This window comes from Podarcis muralis, chromosome 14 (genome assembly GCF_964188315.1).
Source record: "Podarcis muralis chromosome 14, rPodMur119.hap1.1, whole genome shotgun sequence".
Taxonomy (NCBI): Eukaryota; Metazoa; Chordata; class Lepidosauria; order Squamata; family Lacertidae; genus Podarcis; species Podarcis muralis.
The window spans coordinates 21,774,727-21,797,008 of NC_135668.1; the positions used below are offsets into that span (position 1 = coordinate 21,774,727).

Sequence of the window (22,282 nt, forward strand, 5' to 3'; positions counted from 1 at the left end):
TGACTAATACATACATTTTGGCAAGCAATTAACTGCATTATAACACATTGCTTCATGTTATTTTCACTATTATTTTTTATGCAGACTTTCCACTAATAAATGTATTTTTGTCAACAATGGTTGTTGGAGAACAGCATCGCAAAATTATAGATAATTGCTAATTTTTGCTGATGGGTGTATTTCCATTCTCACATGGAAGCTAGGAGATATGTTGGCAACAGTACTACTGCTCTCATCATGCTACCAACGGGAAATGCTTCCAGCTCCACTTTTGTTCTAAAAGATCACTTAATGTCAGCTACAGAAGTGGTCATATTGTACCATTTCTGAGCCAACATGACAAATAACACAAAGCCTAACTTTCCAACCAAGTGTTCCACACTGGCAATGCCCTTTGCAAATGTCTCTGATCAGGTGAGTTCAGAAAGGAGGAAGGTGTGCTGTCAGTTCCATTCTGGAAAAGACGTGGAGCTGAAACAGTTGAGAAAGGTGCATTAAAGGGCATCTATACAGATAAGACCTGACAGGTAGAATCAGTTGCTGTCGCAAGACAATGCTCACCTGGAGAGTGACACTGCCAGCTATATCAGGTGCTGGAGCAAAGGGAAACTTGTATAGGAGACAAAGAATAGAGATTTGTAAGAGAAGGGGGATCAGTAAAGATGAAGAGACAATTGATCGGCGGCAGAGTGTATGCTTTGCATACAGAAGGTCCCGGGTTCAATATCTGGCATCTCTAGTTAATTTATATGACTCTCTTGGTCTTCTCTAGGTAACAGGCTATGGACAAGACCTTTGCCTCAGAGGTCGTGTTTGTCTTGTTGGACCACAGGTTGTGCAGAGTTGTAGTCTAAATGAACCTCTAATTTCACATTCAGGGAGAGGTCAAGGATTAGAGGTCAACTGCATTACCTTGGCATGCAGAAGGTAGCAGGCTTGATCCTGAAACTCTCTTCATGCAAGAGTGGGAACCCTTTTTCACCTGTCAAGTGCCATGATCCTTTGGAGATAATCTGTCGGGGGCTGCATGGCCAAAAGTGAATGGGCACCCTTCCCTGCCCCAAACTCACTTTATTCTATGATCTTCCATCCCCCCCCCTTTTTTTCCTTGCCACACACATGAGAACAGGCTGAGGGCTGAATTAAATTGTGCCAAGGGTTTCATGCTACCATTAGGCTGGATGTTGCCCACCCCTGTCTTAAGGGATCTCAGGTAGCAGGGAAAGTCCTCAATCTACCTGGGACCTCCAAGAATTGCAGTCAGTGAAGACTAGATTATACTGTGTTAAGCAGACCAGGTAGACCAGGATAAGGCGGATACATAGGGTAATATTTGGTGGTGTGTTCTTTCAGGATCCTTTTGTAGCGATCAATGTAGTGATCAATTTTCTTTATGGATATCCGTATGCAAACTTTGCTCATATTTATTCTGAGTCTAAAGCGGTAGGCTTACAATGATTTTAAAGCCATAACACAGTTTAAAGCCACCAAGGAAGCTGTCATTAAGTTAACAGCAATTCAATTAAACGCTGTCGCAAAGGATCGCAATACCAAACACAGCCATAAAACACAGCTCTCTACGTTTCAACCAGCCCCAAAACGTGAGTCTTGCATTGCTTCTGAAAACTTAGAGAAGAGATACAACTCACAACCATGTACTCACCGTATACTTTCGCTGTTCCTTTATGGCTTTATAAGCCACCCATCATTTTGCAGAGTGTATAATAGGATAAAACCATTACAAAACATAGTCACAATTCTGAAAGCAGCAGAATAATAAAAACAGATATTGGCAGTAGAAACAGCAACACACACACACACCAAAGGATCAGCTTAAGCCCGCTGGAATGATTATTGATCTTCAGCTGGTGGGTTGGGGTCCACTACTGACTTGTATCCTGAGCTAAGGTGGGTCACAAGAACAGCAGCACCTCCAGACAAATGCATGGTTAAAATAAGCCAAGAAATTGGTTTGGTGGACTCTCCTTCAGCCGCCAGGGAGCAAAAATCCACCCAGCACCCCCAAATTTAGTTGAGATGCCCCACGTTGTTGGGGGTTTTTTTTTGGGGGGGGGGAGATCACTCACCTGTAACAACGACACAGCAGAAATAACTGCTTTTGTTTCCTGACTCTTTGGAAGTATTTGACGCTGCAGAGTAACAGAGCGATGGAGGAGGTTGGTGGGGACTTTTGCTCCATTGCTTTTCATTGCCGCCGATTGAGAGGGACCGGTATACAGTAGGTATACATTTGGCGCCCCCCAGAAATTGGCGCTGGGGTGCCCCACACCCCTTGCACCCCCAGGTAAAGATGGTCCTGCTCTCCTTCATTGGAGGTTTTTAAAGAGAGGTTGGATGGCCATCTCCCAGGGACTCCTGCATTGCTGGAGGTCGGACTAGATGACCCTCGTGGTCCCTTTCCAACTCTACTATTCCATGAGTCTATGATCTTCAAATGCATGTTTGGGTTAAAGTTGAATCCTGTATCTGAAACGGCGGAAGACTAATGAGCTAGATGACATGTCAAAAAACCTGGCAATTAATTAAAAGTCTTCCCCTGATGTCATGAAGACGTCAGGCTTGGTGTATATCAAGAAAAGCAACAGGTCACATTAAGAAAGAGATACAGAGCTTTGGACCAAGGCTTCACTTCCACCGAAGGGGACTGCCAATAAATCCTGCTCGCCCCGGCAGCCTCACCCTCCATGCTGCTTTGGCTACTGGATGCCTCAGGATACCCCTATCATAGACGCTGGCTTAGTCTAAGAAACTGAGCTGCTGATTCGTGCAGTGTAATGTATGATATGGCAACACGGCTGTGCAATGTCACTTTTTTGAGCACCACCACCATTTCCCATCTGGTCGAAAGAACCTGCACTCAAATGAATTTTCTCACGGTTATTTCAGCACATCTTGTTCTCAGGATCTCTCACTCCACCCCACAAGGCTGGGATGCAAGAGAGGGATGAAATAAAGTCAAATCACCAAAAAGGAGAAGAAGAGAACAAACAGCGTGCTTTGCGTCCAGGTCAAGACGAAAGCCAGTGATGCTGATGGACTTCGTTCTGCCCTCAATTTTTGCTGGTGCCCTTCTGCCTCTGAGCCGACTTGACCCTCAACACCACCACCACCTGCCTTCCTGCAACAACTATCTGCCTTTTTAAGAAAATTCTTGGCTTTGCCAGGTGTTTGGAATGTTCCTTCCCTATCTCCAAGTTATTTTAACTCAAAAGGCTTCCGCAGCTCTCCTGCTCTGAAGTCAGGTTTGATTTATGCCTGGAATCCATCCGTCTGGCCAGGCTTGAATAGCTCCCTTTAATGACACGCGGATTGCTTGTCAGGCGGCTGTCCGTGGCACGGCTGGTGTTTGGAACACACAGTAATTGCTTCATTTATACGCTCACATGTACAAGCGAGCATGACTAATCTAAAGAAATGTCTCTATTTTTAAGGCTATTTGCCCCCTTCTCTCTCTCTCTCTCTCCTTCCATAAACATTAAAAATGATGAACAAGACTGTAAATATGGTCTCCAGCAACACGAACAGGTGGTGCTAATGGCTGTTAAAGCATCCCTGAAGGGAGAGGATGGGAACCCACCATAAATTATGGGGTATTTCTGCAACAATGAGAGGGGGGATACCATTGCTTTCTGGGGGAAATGGAAGACAGGATCAGTTCAATGGGAGACCCATTATGTGAGCTGAAACTCTTAGCAAATTGTGCTTTCTTTCTATGCTGTTCTTGGAAATGTGTTAGGTTGGCATTTGGCATGTGTCCAGTAAGTAGGCATATCTTGGATCTGGCAAAATCACTTGGGTCCACAACCTCTGTAAGGCCAGTTGCATGAAGCAATCATTCTCTTTGTGGCCTTGTTGTTGCACACACTTTTAAGGAAATATTATTGCCCCAACTTGGACGTACAACCTGGGAATCATCCGTCTCTATCCCCATCTCCAGCAAACCTCCATTACAGCTCCCAGAAACAGACTTGGGAAACACAGAGAGAATTAGGCAATAGTAAAAGCCTCTACTTTTCAGGTAGCATTAAGACTTTAAATACGAAAAAACCACCTGGGGGAGGGGAAGAATCAGCCCATGCACTTAAAAGAATTTATTTTGCTGGTTCCTTTCCGTGCCTCAAATCACAATATTGAATTTACTAGCAAACTTACTATCTGGCTGGCAACATAGCATCAGATAAGTATCACACCACACAATAAAAAAAAAAATCCCATTGCCTGATGCCTTGAGGATCAAGAACAGTCACTAATCTGAATTAGGTGGCCATGTGTCCTATTTTACAGTGGATAGTCCTCTATTTGAAAGAATCCTCTATTTGGAGGGCTCTCTGATCCATGTCCAGTTTAGAAAATCATAAGACAAGAGCCTTGGGCCTTGAAGTTGCCCAACAACAGTTAGCAGCTAACACCTAGACGCCTTTCACATGTACTACTGACAAGCCAGGTATCCCCCATCTTATATTTGTGCAGCTGGTTATGAAAATTTACACAAATGTGTATGTTGTTTAGGTAGCCACCCTAGTGCTTCCATTGAGGCTAGATACAGATATTGGGAACAAAATCAGGTGCAAATTGTGCTTCTATTCTGACCTTTGGGCTCGGAGGTCTGTGATTTCCTCTTCCACGTCCAGCAGAGCTGTTGCTTGTGCCATCACCTTCTTGCTGCAAGGCAGGGATTTCAGCTGCAGGATGAGGAGCCCAAGGCAAAACTTGGCTCCCATCTCCTCCAGTTCCCAAGTCCCTATTTGTAGACCCTGGGGACACATAAATGGAAACCATCAGAGCTCCAAACAAAGTCACCAAATTAGGACTGAGTGAGTGTTGGAGTTTGGCAAATATATTGCAGTGGGGTACAGAAAGAAACAGGCTGACAAGATTACTGCATGAAAGAGATAAAGACAATTTAAGGTTTATTAGTCACAGAAAACAAAGCAAATTCTGGGTTCAGGTTTTACCAGAGGCCGAAATAGAGGCACTAGTACATGCTAACTCATACTGAGTGGCTTGAAAGGACTAACTTGGAGAAGAAGCAAGAAAGGCGTAAAAACTGGAAAGGAAGTAACCAACTTTATGAACAAGCAGAAGGAAGGAACAGGACAGGTGAAAGAGAAGGCACAGGTGAGGAGGAAGAACAGATAGGCAGAAAGACAATCGCCCCTACTGGTTCGTGTAACTAATTGCAAGCATTGCTGCTTTACTCCCAACAGTGAGATCACCATTTTGCTACATGTTCCTGCTGAGGAAGAGGGCAGAAGCAAATGACAATCCCAACCAATGTAGGGCCAATAGGATGGTCCATTGGCAGATAGATAGTAATGCTGAGCCTTCATGAAAGCTGCCCATTTGAGCTGTACCATTCCTTTGACTGCACCAGTAAACCATTCAGATTCCTTCTTTTTTGTGGGAAAGAGTTGCATCCTCCTTGGGGGAACCAAGAAGGCAAACACTCTCAGGTCACATGCACACTATTTAAAGCACATGACTTCCCCCAAAGAATCCTGGGGAACTGTAGTTGGTTAAGAGTACTGGGAATTGTAGTTCCATGGGGAGTAACCTACAGTTCTCAGGATTCTTTGAGGGAAGCAATGGCTGTTAAAGTGTTATAAATATGCTTTCCATAAACAGTGTGGATGTGACTGCCATCATTAACAGGGGCAGAAATAAAAAGGAAGATGGGTAAAGGGAACATAAGCAAAGGACCATCTGTTGAAGAACAAGCAAACAACAGGAAGCCAATGACAAGAAACACACCCAAGAATCACAACTGTAGGGTTGGAAGGGAAGCCAAAGGTCATCTAATCCAACCCCCTGCAAAGCAGTGAGAAGGCTTAATATCACATCATACTGGGAAAGGCTTAAGGACTCCAATCTGTGTGAAGCCGGTTTGAGAAACAACACATTGAACACTAATATTTTATAACGAAGTCAAACTGCGGGAGGTAGTGGAGGACAGAGGTGCCTGGCGTGCTCTGGTCCATGGGGTCACGAAGAGTCGGACACGACTAAACGACTAAACAACAACAACAACAAGGTTACATGTGCATTTTTGGATGAAAATCCCAGCACTGGAAACTCTGCAAGTACACAGTAAAGGGGAGTGTGAATGCAGGCTAGTTTTAATTCCAATCATATTGTAAGGAAAGTTCCTCAGCCCACGCCGAATCCACCCACCTCCTTTCCATTAAAAAAATAATTTTTTATTATTTTTTATTTCAAAAAAAACAGCATGTGAAACTGTATCCAGCTCCTTCAAACCGCCACAACTCAGCTTCAGCAAGCAAAGCAATGCTAACTCCAGCCCGGACAACTGCAAAACCTTTTATGTCTCCCCATCCTGCTGAATGCTGACTGCTGAAAAAGCGCCGAGGATGAAATGAAATAGTCACAGGGTCCTCATTTGCTCTCTGCGGGACACAAAGCCATTCTCAATTATTTCCAATGGGAGCCTCTCTATCCTGGGGCGGTGGGAATTGGACCCTGGTGCATGCAGGGAAGTGAGAAAGTGCCTGTGAACTCCCCTCTGCTTTGGCCCTCCTTGACCCTTACTAAATGCATACATCGGCGCTCTCGCACAGAGAGCAGGCTCAATTGCCACACTGCCTAGCTCCTTTGCTATCAAGCCAGCCTGACCCTGCCGCACCAACCCCTCCCTGCCAAAGCTCATTGACACGGGCTCCCATTGCCATTACTACCAAAGAAGGTTTCCTTAGTAACAGCAACGAGCTGCTTCCCAAGGTGTGAGCTGCGTTCCAGCATGGCTGTGTTTCCTTTCTATGCTTGTGACTCAGATTAGGGGCTATTATTAACTAGCAAAAAAAATGTGCATTGTGATTGCTGGCTGGGGCAGAGGAAAGGTGTGTGTGCATGTTGCAGAGAGACATTCGGTAGCCAGGCTGCCTGTTTCGTTTGCCTCCCCCTTGCCACAGGACCATGGAGTGCAGCCAGATTGCTTTGGGCCCAGGGCTTTGAAGCAAAACAACTGCCACTTCTCAGTCAGGGGATTCCCTATCAAAGGAAGGCATGGAGACCCCAGCATTACACCAAGTCCTGGATCAGGCTCAACCTGAACGAAGGAGCCAGAATCCTTGGAGGAGGTGAAGGCTGGGTGAGTATGGCCTCTGATGTCAAGACCAAGCAAGTCCTAGGTCTGAGGGAGAGATGGTGGCTCAAACAGAAACGTGTCCCATCAGGAGGACCACCCAACTCCTAAGGATTTGGACATGATCCTCAAGGAGACCTCTAGATCAGTGGTTCCCAATTAGCTAACTCCTTGGACCCCTAGTTTTCAAAAGCCAAGCCATTGTTATAAGAATTCTAAGGTTTCAAATATAAATTAAATGTTCATAAATGTACAAGGCAAAAACATACATAAGTATATAAACCGTGTGTCTGAAATAGTACAGGAGAGCAATCCTGAAGCCATTTTAACTCTCTCAGTGAACTCAAGTATTCCTCTGCAGTAAGAGAGGGAAATGGGGAAAGCCTTCCCATTGTCATTTTGCTTGCAAATCCTGTCTTAAGGGCATATTTGTGTATGACTAGGGTGAGCCTGTGACCTGGAGTCAGGAACTAAACTATTAACCATCACAAAAGAATGGCCAGGCTGCCCAGGTAAAGCAATCAAGTGACCCTTATCAGGTATCCTGGCAAACAGGATTTATACTTTAGACTGCCTCCTGTGATGTATTTCTGCTGTAGACCGCCTCCTTCTGTGATGTATGCATGATTTTTCAAAAGGGGGGGCCTTGGGCTACAGGGTGGGCAACTTCTATATAAGGGCTTGCACACCATTGTTCTGGGTTCCCTCCTCTCTCCTGCATATGGTGAGTGGGGACCCTGTTGCAACAGTTAATAAAGATCAGGCTTACTAGCTGCTTTGCTCCTCAATCTACTCTTGTTAGTGTCTGTTACTGTATTTTCTCCTACCAATAGGGAACCCACTTAAGGACTCTATACGGGCTCTTGGTCAGTCCCCATGGCCCTTCACTTCATCAAATCTTGTCCTCTTTGAAAAAAGTTTGGACACCACTGCATAAGGGGAAAGGAGCAGGGTTGTTTTTTCTTATAACCCCTAATTTTGAAGGGGAAAAAATGATATCTCTACAGTGGTATCTCTGGTTGTGAATGGGATCCATTCTGGAGGCCCATTTGCAACATGAGCAGAATGCAACCCTCATCTGCGAGTGCGCGGGTCACGATTCGCCGCTTCTGCGCATGCGCGTGACATCATTTTTGCACATCTGTGCATGCACAAACGGCGAAACCCAGAAGTAACCCTTTCCAGTACTTCTGAGTTGCCACAGGACGCAACCTGAAAACGCTCAACCTGAAGCAAAAGTAACATGAGGTATGACTGTATGGTAGTTCTCATTATGTGAAAGGTGACGCAGATCCCCTGGGTGTGTTATGTGGAACCCCTGGTGTCCAAGGACCCCCTGTTGGGAACCACTGCTCTAGACGAAGGCAATGGATAGGAGGGTACATTTGCAGTGAAGGCATGGTAGCAGGGAGGCCTGGCTGGGCAAACTGAAAGACTGCAGAGATTCCAGAGGACTCTGCTCAAGTTTGCTTCCATGTTTGCTCTCCAGCATGCTAAGGACGGCTCCTATTAGTATGCTGCCCGAGATCTCGCTGATGGAATTAGCGAGGAAGAAGACTGTCAATTTATTTATACCCAGCCTCAGGGTATTACAACTGTGTGTGTAAAGCTATTGTGATGCAGAGAGCATTCAGTGTGGTGCATACATGTATAGCCTGGCTAGGAACAAGGCAGATAATGCAAAGCCTGTGTCCCCAGAGAGAACACCTGGATTATTCTGCTTGCCAACCAGAGGTCAATTTTTCAAACTTGGAAGGATTTCGTCTCTAAAAGAAGAAGAAAATCCTCAGTTCATCAATGCGTTTTTGGACTCTGCTTTCCTGATCCTTTGCATGGATCTCTAACACACTTGCCCTCCCTATTTTTAGATGAACTTTGCTCGATAATGCTTCTGCCGGCCACAGCAATATCCAAAGGTCTAATAATTAATGTATTTCTGTCTAGTTTTGTGGCTCCTCCAGAGGGCAGTTTGCCGAATAATGGAAAGGGATTGTTTGTGAACACGTTGAAACTAAATATTAGACCTTTCTTTGTAATTATTTGTGTAGTTCCGATAGCCTGTTTAAGTAATGACTTTCTGCTTGCTCTGAATTTCTTGCCAGGTTTCTCCTACATACGTTCCAAGATTACTTTTTCATCTTCCACCTTTAATTCTTTTTTTTCCCTTAGAGGACACATTTTTTCACTGCAAAAATATTTATTTCTGGTACGTCATATTTGGTTTTGTGGTGTGAGCTAATTATTATTATTATTATTATTATTATTATTATTATTATTATTATTTTATTATTATTATTTATACCCCGCCCATCTGGCTGGGTTTCAATGCTTACAAGCTTCTGGACATGAAGTGGGTTTCAGGCAGTGCTCTGGGGGACACAGATCTCTGAAGATGCTCCAGCAAAAAAAAGAGGGCGGGAAAACCCTTATTTGGTATCAATAGCAGGTGCTACCTCGTTGTTAGTCCCACTTATACTGCAAGGTCTTGCTTCACTCAGAGAGGCCTAACTTTCTCCAGTAATCTCCTGCAGTGATGCAGTAGGGGAGCCCCAGCTCTTCCTGGGCCTTTTGCAGTAGATTCCTCTGTGTTAGAGGACTGCAGCAGAGCCAGCCCACCCATGAGGTAGGGTGAAGCAGCTGCCTCAGGTGGCAGAAGCCCTTGAGGCGGTGCCCCCTGCAGGCGCCCCACCTGCCTAGCCACCTCCACCGCTGCTGAAGCAGTGCCACTACCCAGTGCCGATTTCCGGTGAGATCTCATGAGATCATGCCAAAATCTGGCTCCTGGTTCCTGACACCCACTTCCTCACAGAGTGGACTTTAATGATAAGGGAAATACTGTGGAGATGCACTGGGAAGTATGGAGCAATGTTTTCTTTGGCATAGCATCATCTGATCGCCACCAAAACAAATGCATGGTCCCTTCCAACTGTACAATTCTCTGATTCTGTGAAATCAGAAATGAATGCTGATCAAATAGCCAATGTCATGAAATGTCCCTGAAAACTTAGCAAGGTTCAATGAACAGGTTATCTGGAGGTGCCCTCACATGCTCTCCCACCTCTCTCACCAGCCTGAAATTCAAATTGTAAGGTCCTTGGGGCACATACTGTATGTCACCCTTTGCCAGTGTGCACTGATTCTGCCAAATTAATAAAAATAACACCTGTTGTTTTGAACAACTCAGGGTAGAGCAAGGATGGGTAAATCTGTGGATTCTGGTTTCTCTCGTCTCATTTTCCCAGTCTGAATTTCTGAGATAGACGAGGGGGGAACCATGTTCTCAGGAAAGCTGGAGGAAATGTTCTCCCTTTGCCCCTCTACAAGGAACCAAAAAAAAAAAGAGCTCAGCCTGTCAACTCTGATTAAACCTCAGTACCCAAGCGTCTAAAGAGAGAAATCTGGTACCCAGGGATCAGGAGGATCCCTGTTTCCACACTAACACACAAAAATACTTTACCCGAGTACAGTGGTACCTCCGGTTATGAACTTACCGGTAATTCATTCCAGAGGTCCCTTCTCAATACAAAACCACTTGTAACATGACGTGCACTTTCACTAATGACACCTCCCACTGCCACCGCACTGTCGCTGCATGACTTCTGCTCGCATCCCGAGGCAAAGTTTGGAACCGGGAGCATCTACTTCCCAGTTAGCAGAGCTCATAACCTGCAGCGTTCACAAGGGGACGGTACGTAACACGAGGTTCCACTGTATGTTCATTGGCTGGAGAAAGATTTGGAGAGGTGCAAATTTCAAAGAATGGCTGTGTTTTGGTTCATGTATTGTTTTGGAAAGCACAAATTACAGTAGGTGGGTTCACATTTAAATGCAAACTAAATTGAATTCCTATCCCCCCCCCAGCAAATCACAAAGTAGGAGCACTCAAAGTAGGAGCACTCGGATGATCTCACTGAGTTGAAAAGTAAAACCCAGTCTCTGTTTGAAGTGAACAGTGTGTGTTAACAGGTAATCCTCCCTCCAAGGGTCTCCAGCTGTTACACTTGAGCTATCAGGTTTATCAAAGCAATGTGGGGGCCCAATAGAATCGCTAACCAGAGCAAGAACAATTACAGTTTGGTGCTTCTCAGGTATATTATGGTTTTTATTATTATTACGTTTCTGCTCAGAGGTTGTGGGTATTTTTTTAAAAGTTTCTTCATATCACCAAATAATGCCCCCGGGAATCATAAAATCACAGGAAACATTTCAGCACTGTGGCTGCCTTGAGTTTTACAGACTGATTAGTATTTTGAAGGGAGAGGTTGCCATGGTATAACGGATCCAGAAGTCCCCCCCCCTCTTTTCTGTGCTGTTGTAGAGGGCACAGATATTGTTTCCTGCTCATAAGAACAAAATAGGGGCATAGTAAGCTTCCCTATATGTAATTTGGCTACAGACTTAGGAAGGGATGAAGATATCCAGACCAGCCTCCATGGAACAGATGGTTCGCAATACAGGTTTTCTAAGAAGGATGAAAGCCACTATGAGAAGAACATGCCATACTGAGCCAAGGCTGCACATTCCATGAGACAGAGACATAGAAAAGTGCCATACACAAAGTCCGACCATTGGTCCATCTAGTTCCAACACTGACAGCAGATATCCAGGGTTTCAGGCAGGGGCCATTTCCACCCCTACTCTGAGATGTCCATGATTGAACCTGGCACTTTCTGAATGCAAAACATATGCTCTACCACTAGAGGTGTTGGAGAATTCCAATGGAAATGGGAGCAAACATTGGCCACGTTCAGTTATTTGTCCCACGTCCAGAAGAGAAATCAGTTCAGCAAATATTATTGGTATTCACTGTTGTTGCTTTCCAACTGCAAATGATACGTAATTGGTTACATACCCCTCATTTGCATTGCGTTTCATTTGCACTGAAATGAATAGGGTGGGAGAATGTTGACGATGGTGATATTATGTAACTTACATGGATGGCAAAATGAATAACAGTTTTTGGAGAAAGACAAACTGCAGCAGAATGGAAACAGTGTTGCATGCAACCAATGCAGGGCGACACAGAAAGCTATGCCTTCGTACATCCCTACCTACAACTGAGCAACTTCCCTTTCCCATTCTCTCCCTGCTGAATAATTCCCAGTTTGGTAGTGCTGTACCATCTGATCTAGTGGTGTGCCAGAGTCTATTCTTCAGTTGCTGAAATGTTTTCTTCCCCTCTGCAAAAGCAGCTTCCATTTTTTGGCCATTCTCGAGGCACTTCAGGATTTCTTTAGGATTTCAGTGGCTGTGGGGTTTTGCCTTTCCCTTATTGTTGTGAGGTAGCCGAGGGTGGTGCGCTGGTCTGCTTCCTTTCCATTAAACATTTCTCTAGCACTCTGCAGCCTCCCTGGCTGTCCACACTTCCTGATCTGAAAAAGTCCCAGTTATTCTGTGATGTCTTCTTCTGGGCTTTGATAGAAGCATGGGCATTCAGGAAGGCTGAAGAAGTGTAGGCCACTGGGGAGATTATTTGTGTGGAATGAAAGGGCAAACACAGGCATCAAAAACCCTGCATTCCACCCATGAGAATGTCACTGAAGTTTTCTCTCCCCTTGGATAGGTCCCAAATGAAATTTATCTTCTCATTCATTGATGGGAAATTATTGGGGGGAAATGCAGATGAATTGTGAAGAGGGGAGGCACACCACTATTCTGACATAGTATGGGCATCCTCCCACTTACATGGGGTTACGTTCTGCCTCCCTGCATGCATAAGTGAAAATCATGTAAGTGGTGAGCACACTCTAAAGAGCCTCTAAACGCCCATCCCCCCCCCCCCCCCGCTGTCCAGCTCTGTCTCTTGCTCTCTCTCCACACAACTCTCTCTTCAACTAGAAACCCGGGAGCTGAGTGGAGGTTGGAGGACATGTGCAAAAGTAGCGGCTGCTGCTGCTGTACAACCACACATGTCAGCTGCTAGGCAGGGAGGCTGAGCAACCTAAATAAAGTCCCACTGTGCCTCCGGTCTGTTTGGGGCTTCCTGTGGCCTCACAAAGTCCTCTTTGGACTCTGGGGAAGGTCTACTTGTGAACCACAAGGACTCTCCAGCTCTCTCTCGCTATTTCCTGGTTTAAATGTATTTATTTATTTCCTGGTGCTGTGTGTATACGCGGTTGCGTGCAAGTCAATTGCACAGGGGAGGCACCTGTAAAGCACAGCACAGCTCAATTTAGAGGCAGGCATCTAACTAGGAACAGGTGAATCCATTTATTCCCTGACTGTGTCACTTCTGTATGTGTTGACTCATAAAACCACCTGTTTGGTCTTTAGTAGTAATCCTATAATTGCTTGTCACACGAGCTTGATGTTAAAGCATCGTTTTATATTACTGAGGTCATAATTATTATGTTTTAGAAACTTCAGTCATATGTATGTCGGGGGGTGTTAAACTGTCTTCTCCTTCACCTGTGGCAGCAAAATGTCTTGAGACAGCCTTATCTACCATTGAGCTATGGACCCTGCACTATAGACTCTATCGTCCTCACCCAGAACGTGGGACTAAGCCAGACTATTCCAATGTAGTCTACACCGTAGGAGTGAAAAATAAGGAGCTTTATGGCCTCCACAATCTAAAGCCGCCTAAAGGATGCAAAGATCCAATTTTTGTACTTAATGCAAATCTCTAATCCTTTCAATGAATCCTGACTGTGTTATTTCCTTTCATAATATCCACAGGTTAATTATGGACCACATTTGAGTAGGGTTTATGATTCCTCCCCTTTCATTTCTACAAGGGGTCCTCTTGAGCTCATGTTGTGTTACAGAGCACTAGGACAGCTTTCTATATGCCATGCAATATCCAAGGTAACAATTTCATGGCTTGAGCTTGAGCAGAGATGGACACCTTGGCCTAGTGACATGGCTGTTATATTATGGATTGAGGGAGCCAACAAGCCAAGTGTGGATAAAGGCCCCACCCAGGGGCCAAACTGCACATGGTGGTGCAAGAGGTCTCCTGCTTTTTGCTTTTTTAATATGTAAAAGAATCAGAAGTGTGGTTAGAGTATTAACCTAGGATCTAGGAGACCAGGGCTCAAACCCTCACTCTGTCACGAAGCTTGTTGGGCCAGTCGCTGACTCTCAGCCTAACCTACTTCACAAAGCTATTATTGTAAAGATAAAATGGAGAATGGGAGAAGAACAATGTCTACCTCCATGAGTTCCTTGGAGGACAGGTGTGATATAAATGTAATAATAATGATCCCCAGCATCTCCAGGTAGGAGTGGGGGAGACTCTTGGCTGGAACCCAATCTGTGTGGATAATACTGAGCTAGATGGACCAACGATCTGACTCAATATAATGCAGATTCCTGTGTTCCCAATTTCCTTATGTGTTTCATTTGCTAGATGATTCCCTCCACGTCTGCCACAAAGCTCTTTCATAGGATGGAAAACATTACCCTGAAATCAGCCCTGAATTTCAAGCTCAGTATCTCATGCAACATTAAGCTACAAAGACAAAAGGCTTTGGAATGACAGACCACTAACATCTTGTTCACATAGGACTGGTTGGCCACACCTAATAAACTGGAGAAACCAACCGGCAGATGAGATGGTTGACTGATTCTCTTTGGCACCTTCCTGGTTCTGATACCCTGTGAGTTTCCCACCAAGAACCTTGGCAACTGCATTGTTTGGGGTTCCCTGTAAACAGAGATGAATTTAATTTTTCCAACACCAGGGGTCAAGCCAAGAGGGTGCCACAAGGGATGCCCCAACAATGACTTAGAATGGAAGGCGAGAGGCAGGAGGTGTCAAATTCTGCTGATGCTCAGGGTGCCACTGAAATTTGAAAGCCCAAAGTCTACCATCCCGACAAGCAAGAGTCATTTTCAGCATTCAAAGACACATTCCAACCAGACAAAAACACTTGGGATACATAATAGGGCTGGTGAGATGTCTGGCCTGGGAAGCAATGGTGAGAACTGAGGAGTGTTCTGAGGACCAGGCAGGGAATCCTGGAGGGCTGCATTTAGCCCCTGGGTCTGAAGTTCCTCATCTCCAGAATAATGGCTGGAACCAGGCTGAGTTTCTCCTTGCTGGGGGAACGATACAACCCCCCCCTCTCCCATTACTGTGATCCTTGCTTCTGTGGTGCAAAGGCAACTGGGATGGGCACAATTTATTTCAAGCAGGGGACCCAAATGGATTTAGGAGGATCCTTTATTAATGCACATAAATGGAGCAGGAGAGAAATGGGGAGCATCGATGCTGCCCGCGACATGCAGCGGTTTCCTCTCTGCTGCATTAAGAAGCGTCAGCTGCTCTTTGAGTTGAGCACAACCCCCGTTTCCCACAGAGATTTGTACAGAAGTGTCTGCAAAACCATCAGCAGGCACATTTTGTCCCCTACTGCCTTTCTTCTCTTTCTCTTATTGTTAAAATAGTGACAGCTTCAAATGAAATATCACAGGCATATGCAACGCCACTCGCATGTAGAGTCTTCTTTTAAGGGACCAATCCACTGAGGGTGAGCAGAAGCCAGAAGTGCCGTGTGCCGTTTTTGAATGTCAAATGTTTTAAACCATCGCCTCTGGCACCTGCTCTGAATTCCACAGAACAAACAGTTGTGGCGGGAGGAGGGGGGGCCTTCTTCTTGCTTGTTTTTGCATCCTCCCCTTTTTCTCTCTCTTTCTTGATCTCTTTCTTTCTTTCTTTCTTTCTTTCTTTTTCTTCACAATAAATGTAATGCAGCCCAGCTCTCCCCGAAGAGCAATTTGCGTGGGATTACCCACAAGGTCTTGCGCCGGGGTAAGACGCTCCAACTCCTGGTGCAGATTAGACTTGACGGTGCGAAAGAATGTGTCAAAGGAAGGGAGGGGAAATAAATGATAACGGCAAAAAGATAGTTACGATTTACATCACCCACTTCTGTAATCTGCCAAAATACACTCTGAAATAGACGAGTGGGGGGGGGGACCATGTTCTCAGGAGAGCTGGAGGAAATGTTCTCAACCCGGGCAGAAAACAAAAGAGAAAAAAGGAAAAGAAAGGAAATGGATCCCTGAAAATTGCTACAAAGTAGAACTATAGCTGGTGAGAAAATGCAAGGTACATCTCGCTCACCCCTGCCCACGCATATAAGCCTGCTCTTAGATTTGCACTCATGCAGTGACCTAAAAAGGAATCTGGCTGAACCACAGCAATGGGGTTCTTCTCCCCCTTTCCTCTCCCTCCCACACATCCTTGTATTCCATCCCTGGCAGATTTACACAGAACATTGTGGAGCAGAGACTCTGGTTCGGAAAATGAGTTTGGGAGTCCTCCAAAGCAGCGAGCCACTGGGGAAAGAAAACAGTGCACATCAATTCTCCACTAGGCAGGTGTCAAAAAACACAGCTGAGACAAGATTTTTGAGGACCAACTGTGGGGTGAGACCTATGCATTCTCTTTCCTTTATGCACATACATATTAGGTTTCCTATGTGAGACTTATGGAGGTCCACCAAAGTCTGATACCATTCCTAGTCAGAGCCAGCAATGCTTGGGCATTTGATAGCCCCTGGTACTGGGGGGACTCTAGTAATTTGGGAAGATTTATTGGGAAGGAAGCCACTTTTTATTTTATTTTTCCCAAAGGGAGAGTCAGCAACCTGGCAGCCATAATTCCACACACCTGCTTACATGCGCACACACACACACACACACACACACAGAGAGAGAGAGAGAGAGTGCTTCCTCTGAAATTACATCATAATGAAGTGCCATTGCGGAGGTATTGTTGAGGAAGGGAGAGTGGCTCCTGTAGACTTCTGCAGGGCCGGCCCATCCATGAGACAGACTGAGGAAGCCAAATCCAAGCAGCACCTCGGTGGGCACTGCCTCTGTCACTGGAGAAGCAAGAAGGGGCTGCCGTGGCTTCCAGGTTCCAGTGAGATCTCACAAGAGGCCTGTGTCAGGCTTCGGGGACTCAGCTTTCTCCCCCACTTTGGCCGTAGATAAGCAGGACAAAGCAAAAAGTGTTGCTTACCATTTAAAGAGTCTTTAATGATCACAGCAAAAGAACAAAGCAGCCATTCTTGGAATGAAGGTGCTCCCAATGAAGGTTTCCACCCACTTCCCCACATGTCACTTCTGTCTTGCAACCTGATCTCTCAACCATTGTGCTTTTTGTATAGCCACCTTATTTGCTCTACATGACCTTGGACTGATAGGCTGGGCACTTTCCAGCGAGAGTCTGTTAACTCTCTCTCTTCCAATTCTTTTTTCACTTTGCTGTTCACCCCCCAGTTCGTCCAAACTTTTGCCTTCAGAACTATGCCCCTCTGCAAACCACTGCTCCAAATCTATACTACTCCACTGCTCCTGGGCAGCTTCAGGATCCTGGTCAGGAGCAGTGGGAGGGGGAGGGGGAAGCTCCCACCATTCCTCACCAGAGCAGTAATCCTCAGCCTGGTCTCTGACAGCCTGCAAGATCTTGCCATAACCTGGAAGCTAATGTCACGCAACCCTGGTAAACAAGGCTGTGGCAGGGGTGTCAAGGGGGTGGAGGTGGCCATGGCATTTGCACAGGGAACACCTTCCTCTTTTGTGTCAGGTGGCAAAACAGAATGGACCACCCCTGGACTTCTGATAGAAGCTTTGTCACTCATTCAGCAGAACATAACAAAGACCCAGGCATTAAAATCTGAAGAACATAACCAGAGACTATTTATTTATTTGATTCCTTTTATGAACTGCTTCCCAGAAAATATCTCAAAGCAACTTCACAGTGAAAACAAGTCCATATGTAAAAAACAACTCCACATACACAAACAGTGAAAAACAATTCCATATATAATTTCATTTATAAAAACAAGGCCAAATCCAAGACTGTGATTAAGATCTCCACTTTAAGAGCTCCATTTAAAAGGCTTTGTTGAAACAAGGAAGGCCTTCCAAAGGCAATAGACAATAGAAGCAGCATCTGTCTGATTTATAACAGGAGTGAGTTCCAAAGCTTGGGTGCCACCACACCAAAGGCCCCATTCCTATATAGAACTGATCTCATAATGCAGGCATCCCCAAACTCGGCCCTCCAGATGTTTTGGGACTACAACTCCCATCATCCCTAGCTAACAGGACCAGTGGTCAGGGATGATGGGAATTGTAGTACCAAAACATCTGGAGGGCCAAGTTTGGGGATGCCTGTCATAATGAGATGGCATTGGCAGGAGACCCTCTCCTGCAGAACACAGTGATCAGTTAAGTGTGTAAGATGATCTTATCGGTATCCTGGTCCCAAGCTGTATAGGGCTTTGTACACTGGTACCCAGTGACGGACCTACATTTTTGGAGTACTGAATCTTGAACTGTTATGGAGGGGGCCCTTCGCAATCAGCCTCAAGGTCTGGGTAACCACAGCTATCTTCTTAAGTGGGGTTGTCCTATGACAGATCATAAAAAAAACACTTTTAAACAAACTACTACATCTTTAGAATAAAACTGCTGCACTGTATTATCTCACATACCAAAGTCACTGGTGTGAATAAAAATTTCCTGTGCCTTATAGTTTTATTTCCTATGCCTTGGTAGTTTTCAAGTTGGGGGGGTGAAAATTAGGATGCATGATGCATCATAGAATGATTTGAGCTGTGTGACTCAAAATGGGCTTACTGGACCCAAAATTCTTAAGCAATGTGGACTAAAATGACTTCCGGAGCCCCTCCAGAATTAGGGGTCCTGAATTTTAAGCTTCATTAGCTTCATAGTAGATGAAGCCCCAGTAAGTACCAACACCTTGAACCTAGCTGGGTGGCTAATTGCTGGCTATCCTGTTGCCAGAGGTCATGAACAGGAAAGGGCTTATTGTACCGATGCCCCACTTGCAGGGATCCAAGAAGCATCTTATCAGCCACCACAGACCCTCCAAGTATCCTTATTTTCCAGAGAGAGCCACAGATTTACCCAAGCCATCCCAGTTTCTGATTTGATCCTGGAATGTCCCTTTTTTTTAAGGATGTCTCTATCTTCATTAGATAAATGCTGGAGGGCATGGAGTTGTGTGACCCATGAGCCAAAGACATACACTAAGTAACTATACAGTCGCACCTTGGAAGTCAAACGGAATCCGTTCTGGAAGTCCGTTCAATTTCCAAAACGTTTGGAAACCAAAGTGTGGCTTTTGATTGGCTGCAGGAAGCTCCTGCAGCCAATTGGAAGCCCCGGAACCACCGTCGGACATTCGGCTTCCAAAAATAGTTTGCAAACTGCAAACAGGGTTTGCGACATTCGGGAGCCAAAACGTTTGAGCACTAAGCTGTTCAAAAACCAAGGTATGACTGTACTACCTTTAGTAGACATCTGAAGGCAGCCCTGTATAGGGAAGTTTTCCCCCCATGTTTAATGTTTTATTATGTTTTTATATATGTTGGAAGCCACCCAGAGTGGCTGGGGCAACTCATTCAGATGGATGGGGTATTAGTCTTGTTGCTGTTGTTGTTGAATAGGACATCCCTATTTTCATCGGCGAAATGTTGGAAGGTATGCCACCATGAGTACGAGATACTGGGCTAGATGAGTTTGTGGCCTGTTCCAACGAGGCTCTTCAGATGTTCATGCTTCTAGTCATAGCTCAGAGCCCATCCATGCATTCTTTGAGTGCTGTCATTCTGCTCATTTAAAATAAAATAAAAAAAGCTTCCTGCCCGCCTGCTACAGGACTGACAGGTTCCTGGAAAGCTTTAAGCCCTGCTCCTGCTGTGATGGACAGAATGAAAGCCATTACAGTTTCACGGACTCTGATAAGCTGGAGAAGGAATTGCAAAGATGTTGGTGGCAAAGTGTGGACGGAAGGCAGAAGAAAAGAAATAGAATTCAATCAAGTGCCATGATTCTTCTTGATACAAGAGCAACGTGTTGATGCATTTGCTAGGAGGGAACGGCCCACCTGCCATGGAGAGTAACATGACAAGCTAAGGGCTCCTGCAGACATTTCCAAAAGAAGCAGCAGAGAGAAAGCATGCTCAATGCTGGTGCTGCTGCTGCTGCTTCCCACATGTCTGGATCAGAGGATGTATGCCATGTTCCCCAAATGAGGAAACATGGATTCATCCACAGAGGAAATGCTCAGAATCCCATACATCCAGTGGTGAAGATCAGCTCTACCATTAGACAAAGTGAGAAAGATTATTTTGTATGTCCAATAAGATTACATTGTTGCTGCTGCTGCTGTTGTTGTTGTTAGGACTGTGCGCTTTTTATCTCAGTCTTTAGCAATCATAATAAATATTTGATTTGAATTGATATTATTATTACTGCAGGGAGGAGAAGCACTTGAAATGTTGTGCCAGACCCTTTAAACCAAGCTGTTCAGTTCCAGTGATACTTATTCCTGGGGAGATAATTCTCATGCATATAATGGTCAAGAGAGGATAATCAGAGCAAAGCTTATAAAGACCACTGATTTCACATAAACATTGGGTCAAGTGTTAGTAAACCTAATGAGGCAACTTAAATCCCCGAGCCAATCAAAAGACAAGTGGCTTTCTGCAAAGTTCCCAAGACAGTGGTGTTTATCATGAACACAGATCACCTTCAGCAACTTTTATGAATAAGACACATAATCTGTGACTTGCATGATTTTAAATCCTATGATTTTAAAGTGCTCTTATACCACTGTAAGAATCATTTCTTCCCTCAAAGGCTCCTGGGAAGTGTACTAGGTTAAGGATGCTGAGAATTGTTAGGAGACCCCTAAAGCACAGAGCCTAGGGCTTGCCCATCGGAAGGTCAGCGGTTTGAATCCCCGCAACAGGCTGAGCTCCCATTGCTCGGTCCCTGCTCCTGCCAACCTAGCAGTTCAAAAGCTCGTCAAGTGCGAGTAGATAAATAGGTACCACTCCGGCGGGAAGGTAAACAGCGTTTCCATGAGCTGCTCTGGTTCACCAGAAGCGGTTTAGTCATGCTGGCCACATGACACGGAAGCTGTCTGTGGACAAACACTGGCTCCCTCGGCCTATAGAGCGAGATGAGCACGCAACCCCAGAGTCATCCGCGACTGGACCTAACAGTCAGGGGTACTTTTACCTTTATTCCCCTTAGAGAAGTACAATTCCCAGAGTAGTTTAACAATCAACCCCTCTTCTCAATGGACTCTGGGAATTGTAGCGCTTTGTGGGGAATGTGTGTGTGCAGGTGTCTCCTAACAATTCACAGAAGCCTTAACAAGCTGTTTCCCTGGATTCTTTGAGGAGAGCCATGACTCTTAAAGTGGTATCATAGCATTTTTAATCATAAGGTAATATCAAAACCTCAAAAATCCTGGGAACTGTAGTTTGCTAAGAGTGCTGAATGTTATAAGCTCACAGAGTTACAATTTGCAGAGTGGTTTAAAAATCAGTCTCTCTTCTTGGGGAACCTTGGGAGTTGCAGCTCTGTGAACTCACCACCCTTAACAAGCTACAGTTCCCAGAATGGTTGAAGTTTTGAGAATACCTTATCATTACAGTTGGTGAAGTTGGTGCATCTGTTTTCCTTGCAAGTAGAATGTTTCTCCAACACTCCGCAGCCTCCCTAGCTGCCCAAGGTTCCTGTTAGGATAAAGACTTCTTCTGGGTGTGGATTGAAGCATGAGAACCTGGAGAGGCTGCAGAGTGCAGACCACTGGGAAGATGATTTGCGTAGAATGAAAGAAAGGGCACAAACAAACACCCTTCAGAAACCTCAAAAGTAAGGCAAGTGCTTCAAAAACACTGCACCCCACCCATTAAAATGTAACTGTATTTTTCTCTTCCCTTTGATAAATTTTGAACGCAATTCCATTTCTCATTAATTGATGGGGAACAGGGAAACACTGGCAACATTTTCATCGCAGCCGTAGTTTTGACACTGCCAAAAACGTTCACACAAAAAACACCCAACACACGCATTTCGGCTCATCCCTAATTAGAAGGATTCTGAAATGAAATTGTACGTTAAAAAGACAAAGAGGTTCTAGGACACAAAATGGTGTGAATGTGGGAGTGTTAACATAGCCTAAATAGATGACAAATGGAGGCGCAGCTAGACTGCCCATGTTTGGATGCAAAATTCCTGACTGTGCTTAGCGCGCTTGCATTTATTAGCCCAACACAAATTACGGCTGCTAATTAGAGATACAACAGAAGGGGAAGATATTCCTGCCTAATGCTAATCTCTCCCCTTTTGGAAGTGAATTTGATTATGCCCAGTCACAAGCAA

General features: G+C 45.1%; 1 protein-coding gene across 1 annotated transcript in view; it reads right to left on the reverse strand.

The window, feature by feature from the left end:
• The window catches only part of AGBL1 (AGBL carboxypeptidase 1), a 401,756-nt gene that overhangs the window by 115,984 nt on the left and 263,490 nt on the right, over positions 1 to 22,282 (reverse strand). The window contains exon 22 of the mRNA XM_028706413.2: positions 4,612 to 4,775. Coding sequence (XP_028562246.2) covers positions 4,612 to 4,775 — 164 coding nt within the window. The remainder of the gene's footprint in view (positions 1 to 4,611; positions 4,776 to 22,282) is intronic.